At 42.1% G+C, this 22,776-nt stretch overlaps 1 protein-coding gene across 1 annotated transcript; it reads right to left on the bottom strand.

Moving 5' to 3' along the window:
- Positions 1-1,542: 1,542 nt before the first annotated feature.
- Positions 1,543-22,776, bottom strand: RNF135 (ring finger protein 135; the record flags this gene model as incomplete). Its single annotated transcript, XM_082861617.1, is given in 11 exon segments — positions 1,543-1,601; positions 1,604-1,998; positions 2,000-2,060; positions 3,601-3,690; positions 10,889-10,969; positions 10,972-11,050; positions 14,276-14,419; positions 15,142-15,154; positions 17,887-18,245; positions 18,249-18,282; positions 22,760-22,776. Coding segments are annotated over 11 exon segments (1,332 nt in total).

Below are 22,776 nucleotides of genomic sequence, written 5' to 3' on the forward strand. Positions count from 1 at the left end.
GGGCTCTAGGCATGCGGGCTTCAGTAGTTGTGGCACGTGGACTCAGTAGTTGTGGCTCATGGGCTCTAGAGTGCAGGCTCAGTAGTTGTGGCGCACGGGCTTAGTTGCTCTGAGGCATGTGGGATCTTCCCAGACCAGGACTCGAACCTGTATTCCCTGCATTGGCAGGTGGATTCTCAACCACTGGGCAACCAGGGAAGCCCAAGGCTTTATTTCTTGACCTGAAATGTAGTTACAACTGTGTTTAATAATAATAATTATTATTATTCCTTACACTGCACATGTGTTTTGTGTAGTTTTCTCTGTCCATTCTGTTAATATAATAAAATGATTCTAAAAAATAGGGGAAATCAAGTATGAGATGATACCATGTGCCAGCCAGACTGTAAGGACCCCCCCCACCTCCTGGTATTCATGCCCTTGTGAACCCCACCCCCTTAAATGTGGGCGGGACCTGTGACTTGCTTCTAACCAATAGAATAAGGCAAAGGTGATGGCATACGTGTGATTATATGTCCCTGTGGTTACATTATATAAGATTTAATGTCCACCTTGCTAGGAAACTTGATCTCCCTTGTTGGCTTTGAAGAAGTAAGCAGCCATGTTGCAGAGGCCCACCAAGTAAGGAACTGAGGGGGGTCCTCAGTCTGACAACTCACAAGGAACTGAATCCTGCCGACAACCACGTGAGCTTGGAAGCAGATCCTTCCCCAGTGGAGCCTCAGTGTCACCTGGCCCCAGTTCACACCCTGACTACAGCTTGTGAGACTCCAAAACAGAGGCCTCAGCTAAGCTGTATCCTGACTCCTGGCCCACAGAAGCTGCGAGAGAATAAATATGTGTTGTTTGAAACCACTGAATGTGTGATAATAGTATTACACAGCAATTGATAGCATGCCCCTTGTGTGTGTGTAGGGGGGGTCCCCTAAAATCAATCTCATTTTCAGTGATGCACTAGAAGGACTCACAGAACTCAGCAAAGCTGTTATACTTACGGTTACAGATGATTACAGTGAAAGGATACAGGTTAAAACCAGCAACAGAAAAAGGCACATAGGGCAGAGGCCAAGAGAGCCCACTCACTCCTCTCTCAGTGGAGTTATGGGATCAATGTTTAATTCTCCCAGGATGACGTATGACAACACACACGGAATACTGCCAACCAGGGAAGCACATTCAAGTCTTGGTGCCCAAGGCTTTGACTGGCTGTCGGTCATGCAGGCAGACTCACCGCCCAAGTGGCTGACCTTAGTTTCCAGCCCTTCCAGAAATCAAGCTGATACTGTGTGGCCCAAGGCCCTCAGATAAATACACTCTTATCAGGCAGGATATTCCAAGGGCTTAGATACTATCTCCCACTCAAGAGCCTGTCATTTCTTGTAACCGGACCTTGCAGGGTTTGAACAATGCAAGCCTGCTGGGTTAAACATTTACTTTGCATCCCTTAACTTTGGGAGCGGGATGTTAACTTAAGTCAAGTTGACTCCCTGCTTGAAGGCAGAGAGACCAGGAAATCAACATGTTTTAACACCAAGGGAATGTTTATACGTTTATTTGCCTCACAGTCAGAGAGCTTCCAGGGAATAAGCCATACAGCCAGAGGCAGGGTGCAGAGGAAAGGCAGCAGAGACTGGGCACTCAGAGAGGAGCTTCACCTGATCAGCCATGGAATAGAAGGCAAGCTTTCCCTCCTCAAGGTCCAGGCAGATGCCCACCACACTAGGTCTGTTTGAGCCAAGGACAGTTTTCTTGACCATGTCCCATGCAGAGAGCTGGCTAGTCCCTTTCCACTCTACATACCAGGAGTCCCTGGTCCTTCCCAGGATCTGGTCACGCCTCATCCCCCGGGAAGCCACCCCAACTGCCCAGTGGCTACATCGCTGAGTGTCCACTTCCCAGTACTGCTGCCCAGAAGAGAGAGCCTGGGAACATAAGGCCTGGCAGGAGGCAAACCTCTCATGACTCCAGGGATAGGGCTGTGGGCGGTGAGATACAGTGATCCTTGGACACCTCCAGGCTACAGGAGAGGCTCCCTAGGTCAAAGGTTGGATTGATGACCCCTGGGGAAAAAAACCAGAACAGGACTAGCCACCTCTGATGGTTCATGCTAAGAGGGCTTCAAACAGCAAAAGGCAGCTTTGTGTCTTTGAGTGTGATAAAGTTTTACACATACTGGCATTAAAACTGGTGCATCAAGGGACTTTCCTGGTGGCAAAGTGGTTAAGAATCTGCCTGCCAATGCAGGGAACACAGGTTCAAGCCCTGGTCCGGGAAGATCCCACATGCCACGGAGAAACTAAGCCCGTGCGCCACAACTACTGAAGCCTGTGCGCCACAACTACTGAAGCCCATGCGCCTAGAGCCCGTGCTCCGCAACGAGAGAAGCTACTGCAATGAGAAGCCCGTGCACTGCAATGAACAGTAGCCCCCGCTCGCCGCAACTAGAGAAAGCCCGTGTGTAGTAACGAATACCCAACACAGCCAAAATAAATTAAAAAAATATATATTGGTGCATCAACTTGCAGTAGGACCTTGTTATACATACCCCTGATGTTGTTCTAGTAACAATACCCTCCTTTCCCACCTTAATTTCTACTTACCCATTAGCCCTCTTTCAGGAAGCCTTCTGCGAAGCCCCCTGCCCCAGCAAAAGTCATGTCTTGGGGCTTCCCTGTTGGCGCAGTGGTTGGGAGTCCACCTGCCGCTGCAGGGGACGCGGATTTGTGCCCCGGTCCAGGAAGATCCCACATGCGGCGGAGCGGCTGGGCCTGTGAGCCATGGCCGCTGAGCCTGTGCGTCCAGAGCCTGTGCTCCGCAACGGGAGAGGCCACAGCAGTGAGAGGCCCGCATACCGCAAAAAAAAAAAAAAAAAAAAAAAAAAAAAGTCACATCTTGCTTTTCCCCTAATACTTTACCTGATCTCTAATGATACTTACCATCTTCTACCTGTAGTACAGTGATTGATGACCATGGCTGTTATATCTCTCCACTTACACATGATCTTCCTGATTAAGGATCATGTCATTCATTTTGTATATTTCATAATGTTTTCTTTTAAGGGAGTAAATAATTACTAATACACAGCATTCCTACTCTAGGCTCATACTTACACACATTCATTCAGCCTCATGACAATCCCACAAGGGAAGTAAGTACTATTATCCCCATCTTACAGATGAGGGAACTGAGGCTCTGAGAGGTTACGTGACTTGTCCAAGATCACACAGCTAGTGAGAGGAGGAGCTGGGAGTCAAACCCAAGCAGTCTGGCTCCAGGATCCGTGCTCGCAAGGACCACTCCAGACTCGGACAGTGATGGTAGTTAAACAGGTTGGGGGATTGGCAGTTGGCAGTAAATGGTGGCCCCAGCATGGATGCCCAAAGTTGCCTGGGTTCTGAGTGCTCATGGGTCTGGCTTAGCCTGGAATTTGGGAGTCTTCAACTCCTTTTGTCTTTGTGATCAGCTCCCCATGGGGAGGGGCCAGGTGTGGGGGAACCAGCCAAGGAGTGAGCCTAACAGCAGAGAGATGGACACAGCACGCTCTTGCAGCTCCTTGCTGAAGCAGGTTAAACCCAGGTTGTAAGCAGACCACATACTTACATCGAGCGAACGAGGAAGCCCTCTTGGGTGCCAGGTGGCTCTGGTCAGGCAGTGGGCATGAGGAGGAAGACAGAGCTTCTGGGAGTTCAACTATGGAATCAAAAAAATTGGGAGGGGGGCTTCCCTAGTGGCGCAGTGGTTGAGAATCTGCCTGCCAAGGCAGGGGACACGGGTTCGAGCCCTGGTCTGGGAGGATCCCACGTGCCGCAGAGCAACTAGGCCCGTGAGCCACAATTACTGAGCCTGCGCGTCTGGAGCCTGTGCTCCGCAACAAGAGAGGCCGCGATAGTGAGAGGCCCGCACGCCACGATGAAGAGTGGCCCCCACTTGCCACAAGTAGAGAAAGCCCTCGCACGGAAACGAAGACCCAACACAGCCAAAAATTAATTAATTAATTAATTAAAAAAAAAAAGAATATTAAAAAAAAAGAAACAGTGAGAGAGAGAGAGAGACATTTGAGAGAGAGAGAGAGAGAGACATTAAAAAAAAAAAAAAATTGGGAGGGGAAGAAAGTCCCATCAAAAAAAAGGCAAATAGAAAGTATCCAAACATTGTGATCAGCACATACAGCTTGTCTTCCTCATCACCAGATCTTGATCAGGCAGTACATCCAGCTTAGGTACATCCAGCCTCATGTTCTTACCATGGACTTTTTTTTTTTTTACTGTCTGTCTCCTCACTGAGTTCTAAGCTCCTTGCTGGCAGAGACCTTGTTCATCTCTGTATTCTAAGCACAAGCCCATTGCCAGGCACATAGGAAGTTTTTCATGCATATTTATCAATATGCATGATAAAGGGATCACGGTATCATGCAAGGGATCACGGGCACCCTGACACCCAGAATATCCACGCCCCCCAGGTCAGTGCTTTAAACTGTTATAAAACTGGGGAACATGAGATTCATCACAACTGCTAGTACCTATTACCTCTCAGTGTACATTGAGGGTTTTTTTTTTATTGAAGTATAGTTGATTTACAACGTTGTTTTAATTTCTGCTGTACAGCAAAGTGATTCAGTTATACATATATATATTCTTTTTCATATTCTTTTCCATTATGGTTTATCACAGGATATTGAATATAGTTCCCTGTGCTACACAGTAGAACCTTGTTGTTTATCCATTCTATATGTAACAGTTTGCATCGGCTAATCCCAAACTGTACTAAAGTTTAATTGTTACCTTAAAACTACTATGTGCTTGCAACGACCATAGTTAGGTAGAATAAGGGACAGTAAGGGAAATGTCAGAGTATGGACTGTGAAGGTGAAATTTTCCCCTATTTGTACCTTGAGGCGACAGCAGCATAAAGTGAATCCAAGAGTCAGAATAAGAAGAGACAAAAGGCCCTATCTAGGGTGTGGGCTGTGAACACTTAGGTCATGAGAGCAGGAGAGCTGCCCTTCAAGAAGCCATGCTCAAAATCTACGTGGGGTACCACTCTTCTTTCTATTGAGCTGATAGGATTTCACTTATCGTTAATCACAGTTTTAAAAATGTTTGTAAGAACTGCTAGCTACTTCTTTTATTTTTTAGCTAACACAAGTTTTTCCCCTAGTGATAGAGAAAATAATCTACACTTGACTGGTTGGTTCTTAAAAATACTTAGAAAAAAGAAACGAAATTGAGTTATTTGTAGTGAGGTGGATGAACCTAGAGTCTGTCATACAGAGTGAAGTAAGTCAGAAAGAGAAAAACAAATACCGTATGCTAACACATATATATGGAATCTAAGGGAAAAAAAAAGTCATGAAGAACCTAGGGGTAAGACAGGAATAAAGACACAGACCTACTAGAGAATGGACCTCAGGATATGGGGAGGGGGAAGGGTAAGCTGTGACAAAGTGAGAGAGTTGCATGGACATACCAAACGTAAAATAGATGGCTGGTGGGAAGCAGCCACATAGCACAGGGAGATCAGCTCAGTGCTTTGTGACCACCTAGAGGGGTGGGATAGAGAGGGTGGGAGGGAGGGAGACGCAAGAGGGAAGAGATATGGGAACATATGTATATGTATAACTGATTCACTTGGTTATAAAGCAGAAACTAACACACCATTGTAAAGCAATTATACTCCAATAAAGATGTTAAAAAAATACTTAGAAAAAAAGAAACATGAGGTACATTCATAAATATTGAGTAGCTATTAAATAAGACACTGGTAACTATTACAGAAATGAAGTATTTTGATATGTTAATCTCTCTGGGTATAAACTCAACTGCTTACCCACTGATTATGATAGGTTTCATAAAAGAACAAAAAATGATAGTTTATTAAACAATTGATTTGCCAGAAATATTTGTTATATAAACTTAATTGCTGAGAAATTTCTTTAAAACAGAATCTAAAGAATCTCATTTCTCTACTAAGAGAATAAGCTACAGGCTTTTTTTTTTTTAAAGTAGCCAGGATCCCTTGGGAATTTAAAATAATAATTTCAAGAACAAACCATTCTAAGCAGAATTGTTCTGCATAAAATTACAGTTGACCCTTGAATAGCACAGGTCTGAACTGCGAAGGTCCACTTATCTTTTTCAATAAATATACAAAAATATATGTGGATCAAAAATATATGTGGATCAATAAATATATGTGGATCAATAAATACACAAAAATATATGTGTAGAACGTCACGTGCAAGACTTGTATTGAAGTGGATAGCCTTTCCTTACATAAGCATAAGGTAAGTGATATTTAATATAAAATTAGTAGTGTGTTAGTTTTCCTTCTCTCCAGTTTTCTTTCTCTCCCTCTCTCTCAGCCTACCATCATAGGTAACTGTTTTGTTTTAAAAAAATAACAATGTTCCTAATACTGTGTTATGAATATGACTGTAATATTGTATGCCATAAAAATTTTATAATGATTAATCCATTAGTGTATAGGCTAGGCTACCACAAAGCAAGCATACTGTTGCTTCTTTGTTATCAATGCACGAATAGTTACACCTGTAAATAAAAGTGAATTTCTTTTTTGCATTATCTTTTCACTTTTGATGTCTAGTGTTAGTAATATGTATAACATCCTCAGTGCTTTTTATCATATAAGACAATGTGTATGTAGATACTGACAGACGATTCATCTCATAAACAGATGATGTAAACTTACAGTATAGATAGCTACAGCAGAGTGCTGTAAATGTATTTTCTCTTCTTTACGCTTTTCTTAATAAAATTTTTTTTCTGGCTTACTTTATTGTAAGAATACAGTATATAATACATAAAACATACAAAATGTGTGTTAATCAACTGTTTATGTTATCTGTAAGGCTTCCAGTCAGCAGTAGGCTATTGGTAGTTAAGTTTTGGGGCAGTCAAAAGTTATAGTGAAGACTTCCCTGGTGGCACAGTGGTTAAGAATCCGCCTGCCAATGCAGGGGACACGGGTTCGAGCCCTGGTCCGGGAAGATCCCACATGCCACAGAGCAACTAAGCCCATGCGCCACAACTACTGAGCTTGCGCTCTAGAGCCCGCGAGCCACAACTACTGAAGTGTGCGCACCTAGAGCCCGAGCTCCGCAACAAGAGAAGCCACCGCAATAAGTCCACGGACCACAACGAAGAGTAGTCCCCGCTCGACGCAACTAGAGAAACCCCACGTGCAGCAACGAAGACCCAACACAGCCAAAGATTAATTAATTAAAAATATAAATAAATAAAATAAAATAGGACTCCTGTTTACAAAAAAGAAAAAAGTTATAGTCAGATTTTTGGCTGTATAGGCGTTTGGTGCCCCTAACCCCCATGTTGTTCAAGGGTCAACTGTACTCCTCAGTAATTAAATTTGTATTACAAATAATCACCCCTGCTGGGTAAGCTACACCAAAATGCTTATCAAAACTTTAGTGTGCATGAAAATCCCCTGCAAAGTTGTCAAAAATGCAAATCCTTGGGGCTTACTCCCAGAGATGCTAACTCAATAGTCTGGCCATGGGCTTTGAATTCTGCTTTTTTTTTAAGGGTGGAAAGATTTTTAATTAATATTATGAAGTCACCATAATACAGATATCAAAGCCACAAAAAGAACATATAAGGAAAAAAAAAAAAAACATAGGCCAACAAACCTGGAGATTATCTGCATTCTTATTAGTGTTACAGAGAGTCCCGGCTTAACTCAAGAAACACTGTGCCCTTTAAGCTGCGTGATTTCCGTGGCAGCTCATGCTGTGTTTACATAGGGTCAAAGGAAACCATTGTGATGAGGCAGTCAAATTGCTTAGCAGCTGTTAAAGTGCTGACTTGAAGAATAACTAATCTATTGTCTTAAAAACAAACTTGTGAGAACTTCAGGAAATGATGTTTCAGGAAATAGGTATATATTCAGATCTTATGTTTTAAAACTGTCCTGGACTGGTCCAAATAATCAAAATCAAAATACCAAAATAATCAACGTTGTACTTGCTAAGGCATACTTGAATTTTCTAAGTTAAATTTTAAAAATACTTAATATGTATACTTAATTCCTCAAAAAATTAAAAATAGAATTACCATATGATCCAGTAATTCCACTTGTAGGCATATATACAAAAGAATTGAAAGCAAGATCTCAAAGAGATGTTCATACACCCATGTTCACGGCAGCATTATTCACAGTAGCCAATGGGTGGAAGCAACCCAAATGTCCATCGATGGATGGATGGATGGATGGGTAAACAAAATGTGGTATATATATGTGTATAATACAATGGAATATTATTCAGCCCTTAAGAGGATGGAAATTCTGACACAGTCAACAATATGGATGAAACTTGGATCCAACAATATGGATGCTAAGTGAAATAAGTCAGTCACAAAAAGATAAACACTTCACGATTCCACTTATATAAGCTATTTGGAGTAATCAAACTCATAGAAACAGATAGTGGAATGGTGGTTGCTAGGGGCTGGGGAAGGAGGGTATGGGGAGTGACTGTTTAATGGGTATAGAGTTTCAGTTTTGCAAGATGAAAACGTTCTGGAACTTGGTTGTACACAATATGAATATACTTAACACTATTCAACTGTAAACTTAAAAATGGTTAAGATGGTGCATTTGTTATATGTATTTTACCACAATTAAAAATAAAAATTAAAAATGCACACTTAAATAATCATAGAAAGTCATAATTTTTTCCCAAGATATCATGTTTCTCCAGTTAAATAAGGAGAAACATTTCAACCAGAGCAACAGCATTAAATATTATAAATGTTATAAAACATTTACATTATTATTTAAAATTCACTAGGACACACGCTAGGATAAATTTCAAATGGGTGAAAGATTTATATGTGAAACCAAAGATTTAATATAAAAATGTACACACACACACACACACACACACACACACACACACACACACACCACTTGAGGTGGTGAAGTTTTCTAACTAAAATTTAAAATCTAGAAGCCACAAAAGAAAACACTGATAAAATGTACTACTTGAAAATATAAAAATGTCTATATGACATTCTAAAACCCACACTAAACAGAATCAAAAGATAAATGACAAATTGGGGAACAAAATCTGCAATTCATATCACAGACAAAAGGCTAATCTCCCTAATTTATAATAAGTTCCTAAAAATCAAATTTTTAAAGGACAAACAACACAAGATATAAACAGACAATTCATGGAGAAATGCAAATTAAAAATACAGTACACAAATATATCACTGTTTTTAATCCCATTGGATTGGCAAAAAAAATACAAAAGTTTGACAGCACATTGTGTTGGCACGCTTGAGGGATAAACATTTCTTCTGTAAGAGTGTCAACTGATATAACCCAACTGGAGAGCAGTTTGTCAACGTTATCAAAATTGCAAAACTTACTCTATGACCCAGCAATCCTTACTGGTAATTTAACCAACAATTATATCTGCACTCATATAAAATGATGTATATACAGTAATTGACTTCAGCATTGTTTGCAATTATAAATACTTGGGAATAATCATGCATCCATCAGTAAAAGGCTGAGTAAATAAATGTTGGCATATCCATAAATTGGAATATTATGCAGCTTTAAAGAGAAAATGCTTGAGGTACTGATTTGTAAAGGTATCAAAATATATTAAGTAAAAAAAGAAAAGCAAAATGCAGAACAGTGTATACAATATGCTAACTTTTGTGTAAAAAAAAAGATTGGAGGAGATAAGAATATAAACTTGTGTTTGCTTGTACTTACAAAAGTAAATTCTGAATGGACACTTAAGAAAACTAGTGAAGGTGGTTAACTGGGGGAATAAGAAGAATTGGACGAGAGTAGGAACACAACACTTTAGATTTTAAATTAGGAACCCATCCGAAATTTAGGAGCACACAGGAGCTAAGAGGTCACTTTATTTCTCAGATCGTTTTTGGAACAATTAATAAACTGTACTCTAACTGGTTTCCTTAAGAAACTTTTCCCAAGGAATCATGCTTCTCCACTTAAATAAGAAACTTTTTAACAGAGCAAGATGATTTAAATATCGAAAAGCTCTAAGAGATATGTCTCTAAAGCATACAAAGCCTGCCGTGGCCGAGTCAGGAGGCAGAGGCAAGGGAGACCAGAGCACTTGTCTAAGGGGCAGGTGTGAATTGTTTTTCAATCCTGAGCCACTGAACAACAGCGAACCTAAAAGTCAGGACAGAAAGGTTGTTTTCTACATTGTTACCCTTTATTATTAAACACACTGGCCAGAGATTACAGTTGAGTAGAATTTTTTTTTTTTTTTTTTTTTTTGCGGTACGCGGGCCTCTCACTGTTGTGGCCTCTCCCGTTGCGGAGCACAGGCTCCGGACGCGCAGGCTCAGCGGCCATGGCTCACGGGCCCAGCCGCTCCGCGGCATGTGGGATCCTCCCGGACCGGGGCACGAACCCGTGTCCCCTGCATCGGCAGGCAGACTCTCAACCACTGCGCCACCAGGGAAGCCCAGTTGAGTAGAATTTATGAAGAACTATATACAAAGTTGCATGCTTCATTAATAAGGACATTTACTAGTGAAAAATAAAAAGCCGCCTATTTCTGAATCTCCTCAGGTGGATAACACAGATGCACGGTGAGCCAGCAAAATCAGATCTAGGTTCTGGATTTATAGGTCTTAGAAAACGAGTTTCTATCTGTGAAGGGCCTGTGATACAGCACACCTCCAGTCAGGTCCAAAAACACATCCAGTCACAAAAATAGCTCAGCCCGCTCCTTCCTCATTCACACCACAGGGATAACACAGCTGGGCTCTCAGATCCTGTCCCCAAAAAACAAAGCCACGGAACGCTGCCCCAACTTCCATAATTAAACCTCCTCTACCAAATAAAATCAACTCACCCTGCATTTGTTCTTCAAGGGCCTCTTTCCACATGAAGTTTTCTTTTAATTTTTCCTGGATCTCTTCTAGGTCATGGAGATGTCTCTCATTTTCCCCTCAGGTGTGTTGGAAGTCACTAGTTTTGGAGAAGCCAAGGAAAAGTCCACCCCATCTGACAAAGCCTATTGATGAATCATTTAAAAAAAAAAAAGAAGAAGAAGGAGAAGGAGAATAATAATAATAGGAAGAAGAAGAAAGGAAGGAAGGAAGGAAGAAGGAAAAAAGAAAATCTCTTAAGGAATGCATCGAATATATTCCAGTTCGGGGCTTCCCTGGTGGCTCAGTGGTTGAGAGTCCGCCTGCCGATGCAGGGGACACAGGTTCGTGCCCCGGTCCGGGAAGATCCCACATGCCGCGGAGTGGCTGGGCCCGTGAGCCATGGCCACTGAGCCTGCGCGTCCGGAGCCTGTGCTCCGCAACGGGAGAGGCCACAGCAGTGAGAGGCCCACGTACAGCAAAAAAAAAAAAAATATATATATATATATATATATATATTCCAGTTCTACCAACCATCTATAATTTTCTACTTACCTCCTAACGGGTTTTTCAAAACATAGTTAGGTCTTCAAAGTATGCGCCTTGAAAACAATCTGGAATGATACACAGTATGGCAAAAGTATTAGAGAATGGCGATGTCTTGGTGATGCGGTTACGGATGATTTTCATTTGTTTTTTCAACTGCAATACATTTTCTAGTGTTTTGTACAACAGATATGGGGTTCTTAGCTCATACCCCCAAAACGTTCGAAAATTTTAGGCCCATCTTATAGGGGCTTTACAAAATAAATAATACAGATAGTCACTAAGATAAGCTACAGAGGCTGAAATAATCTTCCCCAGACTGCTATCATAACTCTTCCTAAGGGCCAAGACAAACATGTTGCCTGCATACAGGCCCTGCTCTCTGGGGCCTCTAACACACACTCCCTGATTTTCTTTAACTTCAGGTCCTGTTATTCCCCAACACAGACTCTCATCTGCTCACCACCTTCCCACCTTCAGCACCTGACTTTCCTTCCCAACTTTGCAAAATCCATTTCCCATTCTTTTTGCCAATCATAACAGGGGTAGGTACCACCTGCTGAATATTTTCCACTGCTCACCTCTAATCTGCCTAACAACTTTCCAAGATAGGTTTATTATCCCCATTTTACAAAAGAGGGAGTTCATGGAGGTTAACTATATTGTCATAGCTAATTTGATTGTCCCACATTTTCACATTGCTCAAGCACTTTTTTAAGCAAGATCTTTAAAAAAAAATCTCCACATTAAACTAATGAGGTGCAGGCCATTGTTTGTTTTACAGATAGAAATCTGAGACTCAGAAAGATGAAATGACTTGTCCAAGGTCATAATACTAGTGAGTGGCAATGTCAGGACTTATGGACGGACTCTCAGACCTTCTACCCCAACACACTGCATCCCTGAGGACCCATTTATTCACTCACTCAAATACACTGGGTGTTTGTTGAGCGCTTACTATGTGCCAAGCACTGTGTTAGGCTTGGGGATACAAGAGTGAACAAAGGAACAAAAGCCATTAAGGTCACTGCCCTCATAGAGCTTAGACTCCGGTGCAAGGGAAGAGGGATGAAAGACATTAATAAATTATGGTGCCAATCATTATCAAGTCACAACTGTAACAACTGCTACAAATGAAAGGTACATGGAATCATACGTAAGAGCCTCTAATAAGGGGATTTGACTTGTTCAAGGAAATCAGTGAAGGCTTCTCCAAGGAAGTGATAATCTAGCTGAGGTCTGAAGGATGAGCAGGCACTACCTACATGACAGAGTAAAAGAAGAACATTCCATGGTGTGGGCCCTGTGATGGGAAGAAGTGTGACACTCTGGAGGGAACAGATCAGAGCAATTAAAAGACTTTGGTAGAAATCCAGGCAAGAAATAGTCATAGGATTGGATTAGAGTCGTCTTTAAGGAGCTGAAGAATAGTAAATAGGGGGCTTCCCTGGTGGCACAGCGTTTAAGAATCTGCCTGCCAATGCAGGGGACACATGTTCGAGCCCTGGTCCAGGAAGATCTGACATGTCGCAGAGCAATTAAGCCCGTGCGCCACAACTACTGAGCCTGCCCTGTAGAGCCCGTGAGCCACAACTACTGAAGCCCGTGTGCCACAACTACTGAAGCCCGCGCACCTAGAGCCCATGCTCCGCAACAAGAGAAGCCACCACAATGAGAAGCCAGCGCATCGCAACAAAGAGTAGCCCCTGCTCTCAGCCACTAGAGAAAACCCGCGTGCAGCAGCGAAGACCCAATGCAGCCAAAAATTAAATAAATTTTTTTTTAAAAAAAAAGAATAGTAAATAGATTCAAGAGATGTTTAGGCAGATGATGGAAGAGGTGACATGATTCCCAGGTTTCTGGCTTGTGCACTTGGAAGGGCTACAGGGTCAGTTGCTGAGACGGGGTATTCCAGAGGAGAAACAGTGCAGGACGGATTAAGTGCGATGTGTCTTTGAGATGCTAAGAGAAGATGAGAAGGAAGACACCAGACCAGAACTCAGAGAAGGGTCCAGGCTGAAGATATATTTGTGCACAGAGGTGGTAGTTAAAACCACAGGAATGCAGAGGACCACGTAGGGGGAACAGACAGCGACCTACAACTCAGCCTTGAAGAATCCCAGCAACTCACTGCTTAGCAGTGGAGAGTAAACCTGCAAAACAGACTGAAAAGGAGCAGCTGGAGAGAAATGCAGAAAGGCTGGAAGACTCGTGTCCCAGAGCTAAGGGAAAAGAAAGCTTCAAGAATGAAGTTGTGAAAAGAAGCAGACTCACAGATATAGAAAATAAATTAGTGGTTACCAGTGGGTAGAGGGGAGGGAGGGGCAATATAGAGATAGGGCAGTGGGAGGAATAAACTGTTGGGTGTAAGATAGGCTACAAGGATATATTGTACATACAGGAAATATAACCAGTATTTTCTAATAACTGTAAATGGACCGTAACCTTTCAAAATTATACAAAAATTTTTAAAAATTAAAAAAAAAAAGAACGAAGTTGTGGTTGACTGTGTCAAAGGCTGCTGAAAGGCCAATGAGGATAAGAGCTAGAACGTCTACAGGATTTGCGTAGAGGTCACGGGTGATCTTAGAGCTGGTTAGGTGGAGTGATAAGGATAGAACCTAGCCCACTTGAAGCCTTCTTACCTCACCTCAAGCATTCCAAACTCCCAATCATCCCTGTTTGGTGGTGAAGAGCATGGTAAAAGATGGGGACTTAGCGCATCCTTCAACTGCAAACCGATTCAGGTTGCTCCCTAGCTGTCCCAGGGAGCTGTCCCTAGCGCCACCCCCTGGCACATCCTTTCTTCTCCTAGATGAGCCTACCACAGCCAGGATGCTCATTTCATTGTCTGGTTCGGATTCTGGGAGATGTCTCTGACTCTGAAGGCTCCTGACAGTATCTATAAGCCGTTCCACCAGCTCTGCGAGCCCCCAGCCAACTTCTGTGATGCTCTTCTGCGCCACCGCCTTCAAAAGAGCAAAGCAGAACACAAAGCTGGACCCAGGAACCAGTTCTAGACAGAGGCAGCTGTAAACACTGGATAAAGGAGGCAGGCAAGGAAGTGACAAAAATGTCTAGAGGGCAAGGAGGTAAGCTCCCTGGACCTTTGGCATGCCCATTTCCCCCTACTGGTGGTCCAGTGGCCATAACAGAGAACCAGAGTTCATCCATAGGATGGGGGAGGGGGAGGGGGGTGAGGCATGAAGGGAAGCCTAGGGGTCATTTTGAACAGGGGAAGTCAGAGACGAAATAGGGTGAGAGCCTGGAGGTTTGGCAGCACTGGTGGCAGCTGATGAGGTGAGTGGAAGGCATTTGGCTCGGGTTTCAGCTCCATTCTCAACTCTGACTGACTCGTCCTGTGTCTTCATCACTCCTTTCATAAATAAAAGCGACCATCCCTCCTTCTCTTCAACAATGAAAAGGATCGACTATGAAAAGATCTTGGAGACTTTAAAGTGATGTGCAGATGCAAACTCTTTTTGTTTGTTTATTGACATCCTTCACATTTAAAGAAACATTCAGATGAGAATGCTAAACCACTCCGCTTCCGGAGCTTCATCTGCTCAGCTGCCTGGCTGGGAATGGGAGGAAGTTTTGCAGCCAACACATTCTGGCAACACCCTCAAGACCTGGTCACAGTCATCTGAGGCAGGCGGGGCCCAGACTTCAATGGAGAAATCTGCATTACCTCCAAAAAGGTCCTACGGAGAGCCACAGAAATACAAGATGTTCACCATCTTATTCTAAATAAACCAGAGTTTTTAGAACTTTGGAGGGACATTTTTCACTTTTTAAATTATGCTGGAACCTCAAAAACTGGAGAACCAGTTTTTCATCTCTAAGAAGCACTGACGTCCCTCAAAATAGCATGTGTTTTGGAAGCCATATGCAGACTATTTTATAGAGGAGGTGGCTGACCACGGGTACAATTGTTTGCTCTTAAAATTCCAGGTCTCACTCTTAAATATTCAGGCAGCTGGAATTCTGGAATGGAGCCCTTATCTAGACACCTGAACAAATTAAAAACTTTAAAAAATAAGTGTTTGCTTTTTCCATCCATAAAAGAACTGCACACTCGTTGTGGTGAATTTAGAAAATACAGAGAATGAGAAAGAAGAAATGTTTTAAATTATCCGATATCCTACCATCCACAGGCAATCATTTTAATTTAAAAGCCAATGGAAAGTATATTCAGTCACTATAAGCTATACTAACAAAGGGTTTTAAGGACCTGAGGAATAATGCTGTATTTATTTATTTATTGCCTGCACCACTTGGTTTATAGGATCTCAGTTCCCCGACCAGGGATTGAACCCGGGCCACAGCAGTGAAAGCGCCCAGTCCTAACCACTAGACCACCAGGGAACTCCCAATGCTGTATTTATAACCAAAAAGAAGAGAACAGCTTTATTCATAATTGCAAAAAAAAAAAAAAAAAGGAAATAACCAATATGTCCATCAAAAGGTGAATAGATAAACTGTGGGACATCTACGCAATGGAATATTATTTGACAATAAAAAGAAATAAGCTATCAAGCCACAAACCTTAATTTTGTTTAATGAAAGAAGCTAGCCTGAAAAAGCTAGATACTGTATGATTCCAAAGATATGACATTCTAGAAAGCGCAAAACTAAAGAGATAGCAAAAAGTCAGTGGTTGCCAGGGGTTGGGGAGAGGGAGGGGGTACAAAGAGGCAGAGTGCAGGGGATTTTCAAGGCATAAAACTGTTAACTACAGATACATGACTTCATGCATTTGTCAAAATCCATAGAACGGTACAACACAGAGAGTGAACCCTGATGTAAACTGTGGATTTTAGTTAATAATGACATATCAATATTGGTTCATAAATTGTAACAAGTGTACCAAACTAATGCAAGATATTAATAATAAGGGGATCGATGAGGTGTATATGGGGATTTTCTGTACTATCTGCTCAATTTTTTGTAAGCCTAGAACTGCTCTAAAAAAAAGTCTATTAATTAATTTTTTTTAAAAAAGAGGAGTGGATAGCTCCAAGCTCTTTTACCCTCCACCAACCCCACCCCCCCCCCCCCCCACACACACACACAAACACAGAGAAACGTCTCAAGACAAGCAGAAACTGTCAGAACCAACTTTGCCAGAACTCTGGCAGACACTGACTCAAAAAAGCACAACCTGGCAGTAGGAAAACTTTGTGGCATTTTGACTTGCTCTTGCCCCGTTCCCTTCCTGGCTCAGTGATGGTATTGAAAATTCCCAGCGTGAAACTCTGGTCCTGGTTCCCAAAGGAGCAGAGCAGATCTTATTCACAAACCATTGTGTCTGTCTGTTCTAACCTGGCTGGGGGCTGCCTGAAGGAATGCCACAGGGTGCTCATCTTTGTTTCACCTAACCCAGAGCTCAGACCAGAAAGGTGGTGAGTATTGCTCAGAAGTTCTGCAAGCGGAGTTAAACTTGCAGGTGTCTGGGGCAAAAGACTGTGGTGGAAACAATAACCTAACAATAACAATAACCTAAGTCCCAGAAGCAAATAGACCAGGAGCAAATAGACCTAAGTCCCAGGAGCAAAAGTTGGGGAAAATTGGAATCCTACTTTGTTAATGGGAATGCAAAGTATTGTTGTTGCTGTGGAATGCAGTTTGGCTGTTCCTCAATAAGTTAAACACAGAATTACCATATGATCCAACAATTCTACTCCTACCCAAAATAACTGAAAATAGGAACTCGGATACTTGTACATCAACGTTCACTGCAACATCACTCGCAATAACCCAAAGGTGGAAACAATCCAAATGTCCATCGATGTTTGAATTGATTCAAAAAAAAAAAAAGTGGTATAATCATACAAGGGAATTATTATTCAGCCACAAAAAGGAATGAAGTTCGGATACATGCTATGACATGAATGAATCTTGAAAACATTATAGCAAGTGAAAGAAGCCAAAGCCAGAAACAAACTGACAAATATTGTATGATTCCACTTCTATGAAATATCTAGAGTAGGCAAAGTCACAGAGACAGAAAGTAGAATAGAGGTTACCAGGGGCTGGAGGGCAGGGGAGGGAGAAATTATTGCTTCATGGGTACAAAGCTTGTTTGTGGTGATGAAAAAGTTTTGGAACTAGATAGTGGTGATGGTTGCACAGCACTGTAAATATAATGCCACTGAATTGTACATTTTAAAATGGTTAAATGGCAAATTTTATGTTATATAATGTAAACATATTTTAGCACAATTAAAAATTGTCAGAGAGACACAGTGTGTGCAGAAAGACTGGAAATAAGTGGAAAGAGGCCAGGGTGGATAGCGCCTAGGTTGATAGGATTTCTGATTTTGATTTTTTTTTTTTCTGCTTCTTCATATTTTTCTGAACTTTCCAAATAACGGATTCTACGTTCAGACTGAGAAAAGTAACGTGAAAATACAATCAGGAGGAGAGGAAGCGCCGTGGGGATAATGGGATGCAGTCGGCGCGCGCGGGCGGATGGAGGTCAGAGGGCAGTCTCTGGTCCCGCCTTCCTACCGGCAGCTGCGCTGTGCGGCGCGGGGGCCCGGGCGCTGGGTTCGGGCCCTCCAGCTCGCGTGCCTCCCGACTGTACTTGTCCTCCAGGTCCTGCACCATCGTGTTCTTCCGCAGCTGCAGCGGCCGCTCGGCGCCCTCGCGGCAGGTGGGGCAGGACCCGTGGCGCCCTGCGCCCCACAGACCCATCAGGCAGTTGTGACAGAAGCTGTGGCCGCAGGAGAGCGTGGCGGGCCGGGCCAGCAGCTCGTGACAGATGATGCAGCCCAGGTTGTCCTCGGCCAGTCACATGGGGACGGCCGGGCAGGCGTCCAGGCCCGCCCTGGTCCCCAGACCGCCGCCGCTCCGCCCACCCCCGGGGTTGGCGCGCGGAAGTCAGGGCTACGCCGGGGGCTGCCAGCCCTGCGGCTACGTCTCCTCCTGCTCCTCCCTCGCTCTCCCTGTCCCCTCCTCCTTCGCTGCAGCTTGGGTCCACCCTTGATTCCTTTTTTCCAGTCCTTTTGCAAGCTGATTTATGCGCTGGGGAATGCGCTCGCCCCAGGCCGTTAGAAACCCACTGATGTCCCAAAGATTTTCTTTAGCTTGATGTCCCCCACTCCCATCAAAGTGCAACCCTGGGACTTCCCTGGCGGTCCAGTGGTTGGGACCCCCGCTAACACTGCAGGGGGCGCGGGTTCGACCGCTGGTCGGGGAACTAAGATCCCACATGCCCCCCGGTGTGGCCAAAAGATATAGATAGATAGATAGATGATAGATAGATAGATAGAGATAGATAGGTAGATAATAAATAGGTAGATAGATAATAGATACATTAGATAGATAATAGATTAGATAGATAATAGATAGGTAAGTAGATAATAGATAGATTGGATAGGTAGATAGATAATAGATTAGATAGGTAGATAATAGATTAGATAGATTAGATAGATAATAGGTAGATAGATAATAGATTAGATAGATAGATAGGTAGATTAAATAGATAGATAATAGATAGGTAGGTAGATAGGTAATAGATAGATAATAGATCAGATAGATAATAGATAGGTAAAGATAGATCGATAGATAATAGGTAGATAGATAATAGATAGGTAGATGAATTAGATTAGATAGATAAATAGATAATAGATTAGATAGAGTAATAGATGGTAGATGGATAGATTAGATAGATAGATTGGATAGATAGATTGGATAGATAGGTAGATAGATAATAGATAGGTAGGTAGATAGATTAGATAGATAGGTAGGTAGATAGATTAGATAGGTAGATAATAGATTAGATAGATAGGTAGATAGATAATAGATTAGATAGATAGATTAGATAGATAATAGATAGGTAAAGATAGATCGATAGATAATAGATAGATAATGGATAGATAGGTAGATGGGTTAGATAGATAATAGATTAGATAGAGCAATAGACGATAGATGGATAAATTAGATAGATTGGATAGATAGGTAGATAGATAATAGATAGGTAGATAGATAATAGATTAGATAGATAGATAATGGATAGGTAGGTAGATTAGATAGAAGGGGCTTCCCTGGTGGCGCAGTGGTTGAGAGGCCACCTGCCGATGCAGGGGACATGGGTTCGTGCCCCGGTCCGGGAAGATCCCACATGCCGCGGAGCGGCTGGGCCGCTGAGCCTGCACGTCCGGAGCCTGTGCTCCACAACAGTAGAGGCCACAACAGTGAGAGGCCCGCGTACCACACACACACAAAAAAAGATTAGATAGATAGATAGATAGATACCCCAACAACTCTTGGGAGGAGGAAAAGGAGTGGATTCCATTTAAGAACTCTTTTCTGCGAATGCGCCCACTAGGTGTCATCCAACCACTCCAAGTAGTGAGGGGTTGAAGAATACTCGGTGCAGAGAGCTGTGAAACTCTTTAAAAATACCGATGTTGTTTGGCCTCCACTCCCAGAGAGTCTGATTTCATTGTCTTGGGTGTAGCCCCAGCGGGGTATTTTTAAAAACCTCCCCCAGATGATTCTAATGTGCAGCCAAAGTTGAGTGACCCCTAGACTTTTAAAATCGCTATTACAATGCAGAAGTGAGCCACTGTTTCCTTACTGCTCTCTGCTGACTGAAAGCACATTACCCGATAGACTTCAGGACAAAAATACTAAAGTTTGTTTTCTTTTTTTCTTATAATTTAATTTTTAAAAATTTTTATTCATTTATTTGTTTATTTATTGGCTGTGTTGGGTCTTTGTTGCTGCGCCTGGGCTTTCTCTAGTTGTAGTGAGCAGGGGCTGCTCTGGGCTTCTCATTGCAAGTGGCTTCTCTTGTGGAACACAGGGTTCTAGGTGTGCAGGCTTCAGTAGTTGTGGCATGTGGGCTCAATAGTTGTGGCTCTTGGGCTCTAGAGTGCCAGCTTAGTAGTTGTGGCACTCGGGCTTAGTTGCTCCATGGCATGTGGGATCTTCCTGGACCAGGGCTTGAACCTGTGTCCCCTGCATTGGCAGGCAGATTCTTAACCACTGTGCCACCAGGAAAGTCCCAAAGTGTGTTTTCTTCAGGTAACAGGCCTGGCTCTGGTGGGGCTTGCTCTCTTCCTCCTCTCTTATTCCAGTCCCAAGTGCATTCCAAGTAGAAAATGTAAGAGCTTGGAAGAGCAAAGTCCCCAAGAGACAAAGGAACTTACAGGCTTACACAGCAATAACTGAATGGCAGAGAACAGGGCCTGTATCTCCGTGATCTGTTGAAATGAACTAAAAATGTCTTATATTTTATTTTACACCATATTGCCTGGTGTCAAAGTAGGTACCAGATAATACAAATTTGTGTCTATTTCCAATACTGGAAACGACAGGAAGTAGTCCTTAGCGCTACTCATCCAAGTTTCCAGCTCTTTCCCCGTCTAGGCACTTGGTAGGATTGGCACTTCTCTGACACTCTTGAAACACATAGAAGTAATACGTCAACTTCACATCAGCTTAAAAAGCTAGTAAGTCGTTGCATCTTTTTCTGCCAGCTGCCCTAACTATAGAGATGAAATCGTAATTTGGTGGCCCCTGCCGGCCCACACTAGGACATGCAGTAAAGGAGAGAAATAAACCTGAGATATGTTTAAGTTACTGAGATTTAGTGGGTGCTTGTTGCTGCAGCATAACCTAGCCTATCCTGACTGATAGATTACCTGGATTTTGTTCCAGAGACTTCTCATTTGAAGTAAACTCATAGCTTCTCTGCGCCTGTCTTTTCTGGAAAAGAAGCACAATTCCAGGCACATTTGCTTAAATCTTCCATCTTAACAAATAAAATTTCCTTTGATATAAGCCTCCCTCTAGCCACCCCTCCTTCTCTTCTCCATTACACCCCAAATTTCTTGAAAGAGTAGATTAACCAGTGGTCTTCAAACTTTTTTTCCCTTGGACACCTCCTAAAAGTTTTATGCAAAAACATGCAGTGGTTACAAGAAAGGAGGGAGGGGTAGGAGGGGTCAGCCCTAGCTGGAAAAATACATGAACAATTTCTTCCTTTACATCAGAAATTTTATCATTCTTTCATCTTGAACTTGTATTTCCATTCCACTTTCCTCACAGAACTCTATTCTAAAGAGTATATTTTATGACGAAAGTCTTTTATAACTTTGTGATCACTTTCGTCACTTTGTTATAATTTTCTGCAACAAAAATATGTACATATATTGAATTTTCAACCTTTTTTACTTCTTTGGCCCTGCTTCCCCCGACCAGGGGTCGAACCCGCAGGGAGTCTTAACCACTGGAACTCCAGGGAAGTCCCTCTTTTTTACTTCCTGTGACCAAAAGTCTCTTGTTAAATTTTTCTCCTGGATTGAATTATCATTGCAATTATTACTATCAATCAAAACAAAAAATATTGTAAATTTATATAAATAATTGTTAAACAAAAAGTAAATTTTTATTGGAATTAAAGCTCTTAATGAGATGGATGGTCCATCTTCTTTTAAAAGCACATTTATCTGTGGATGAACATTACTTGCCCACTGCAGCTTTATTGAGATATAACTGACATTTAACATTGTGTATGATTCAATGATTTGATACACGTGTATTTTGCAAAATGCTTACCACAATAAGGTTAGTTAACACCTCCATCATGTCACATAACTACTTTTGTTTTTTACAGTGAGAACACTTAAGAGTTACTTTCTTAGCAACTTGCAAGTATACAATACAGTATTGTTAACTATAGTCACCATGTTTTACATTAGCTCCCCAGAATTTATTCATTATATAACTGGAAGTTTTTACCCTTTGACTAACATCTCCCCATAGCCCCTACTCCCAGCCCATGGCTACCACCATTCTACCCTCTATTTCTATAAGCTCAACTTTTTTAGATTCCACACTTAAGTGAGATCATACAGTATTTGTCTTTCCCTGTCTGACTTACTTCCCTTAGCATAATGCCCTCAAGCTCCATCCATGTTGTCACAAAAGGTAGGATTTTCTTCTTCTTTTTCTTTTTTTTTGGCAGAATAACATTCATATATATATATATATATATATATATGCACACATACTCAAGTATATAGGTCTTCTGCCCATTTTTTAATTGGATTATTTGTGGGAGGTTTTGCTATTGAGTTACATGAGTGATGAACATTACTTAACACTAGAATTAGACAAGGTTCAATAATAAATTCTATTTCTATTTTTTTAATAAATGCTAATGCTGAAAAACCTTGTTCACATATATAAATAGATGACAAAATGCCGTACATTTTATTGAACACTTTCTGAAATATAGTCAGCCCTCTGTATCAGCAGTTTCCATATCCATAAATTCAATCATAAATTCATACCTTGCATGGAATGCCAT

The sequence above is a fragment of the Leucopleurus acutus genome, assembly GCF_964270905.1.
Source record: "Leucopleurus acutus genome assembly, chromosome: 19".
NCBI lineage: Eukaryota > Metazoa > Chordata > Mammalia > Artiodactyla > Delphinidae > Leucopleurus > Leucopleurus acutus.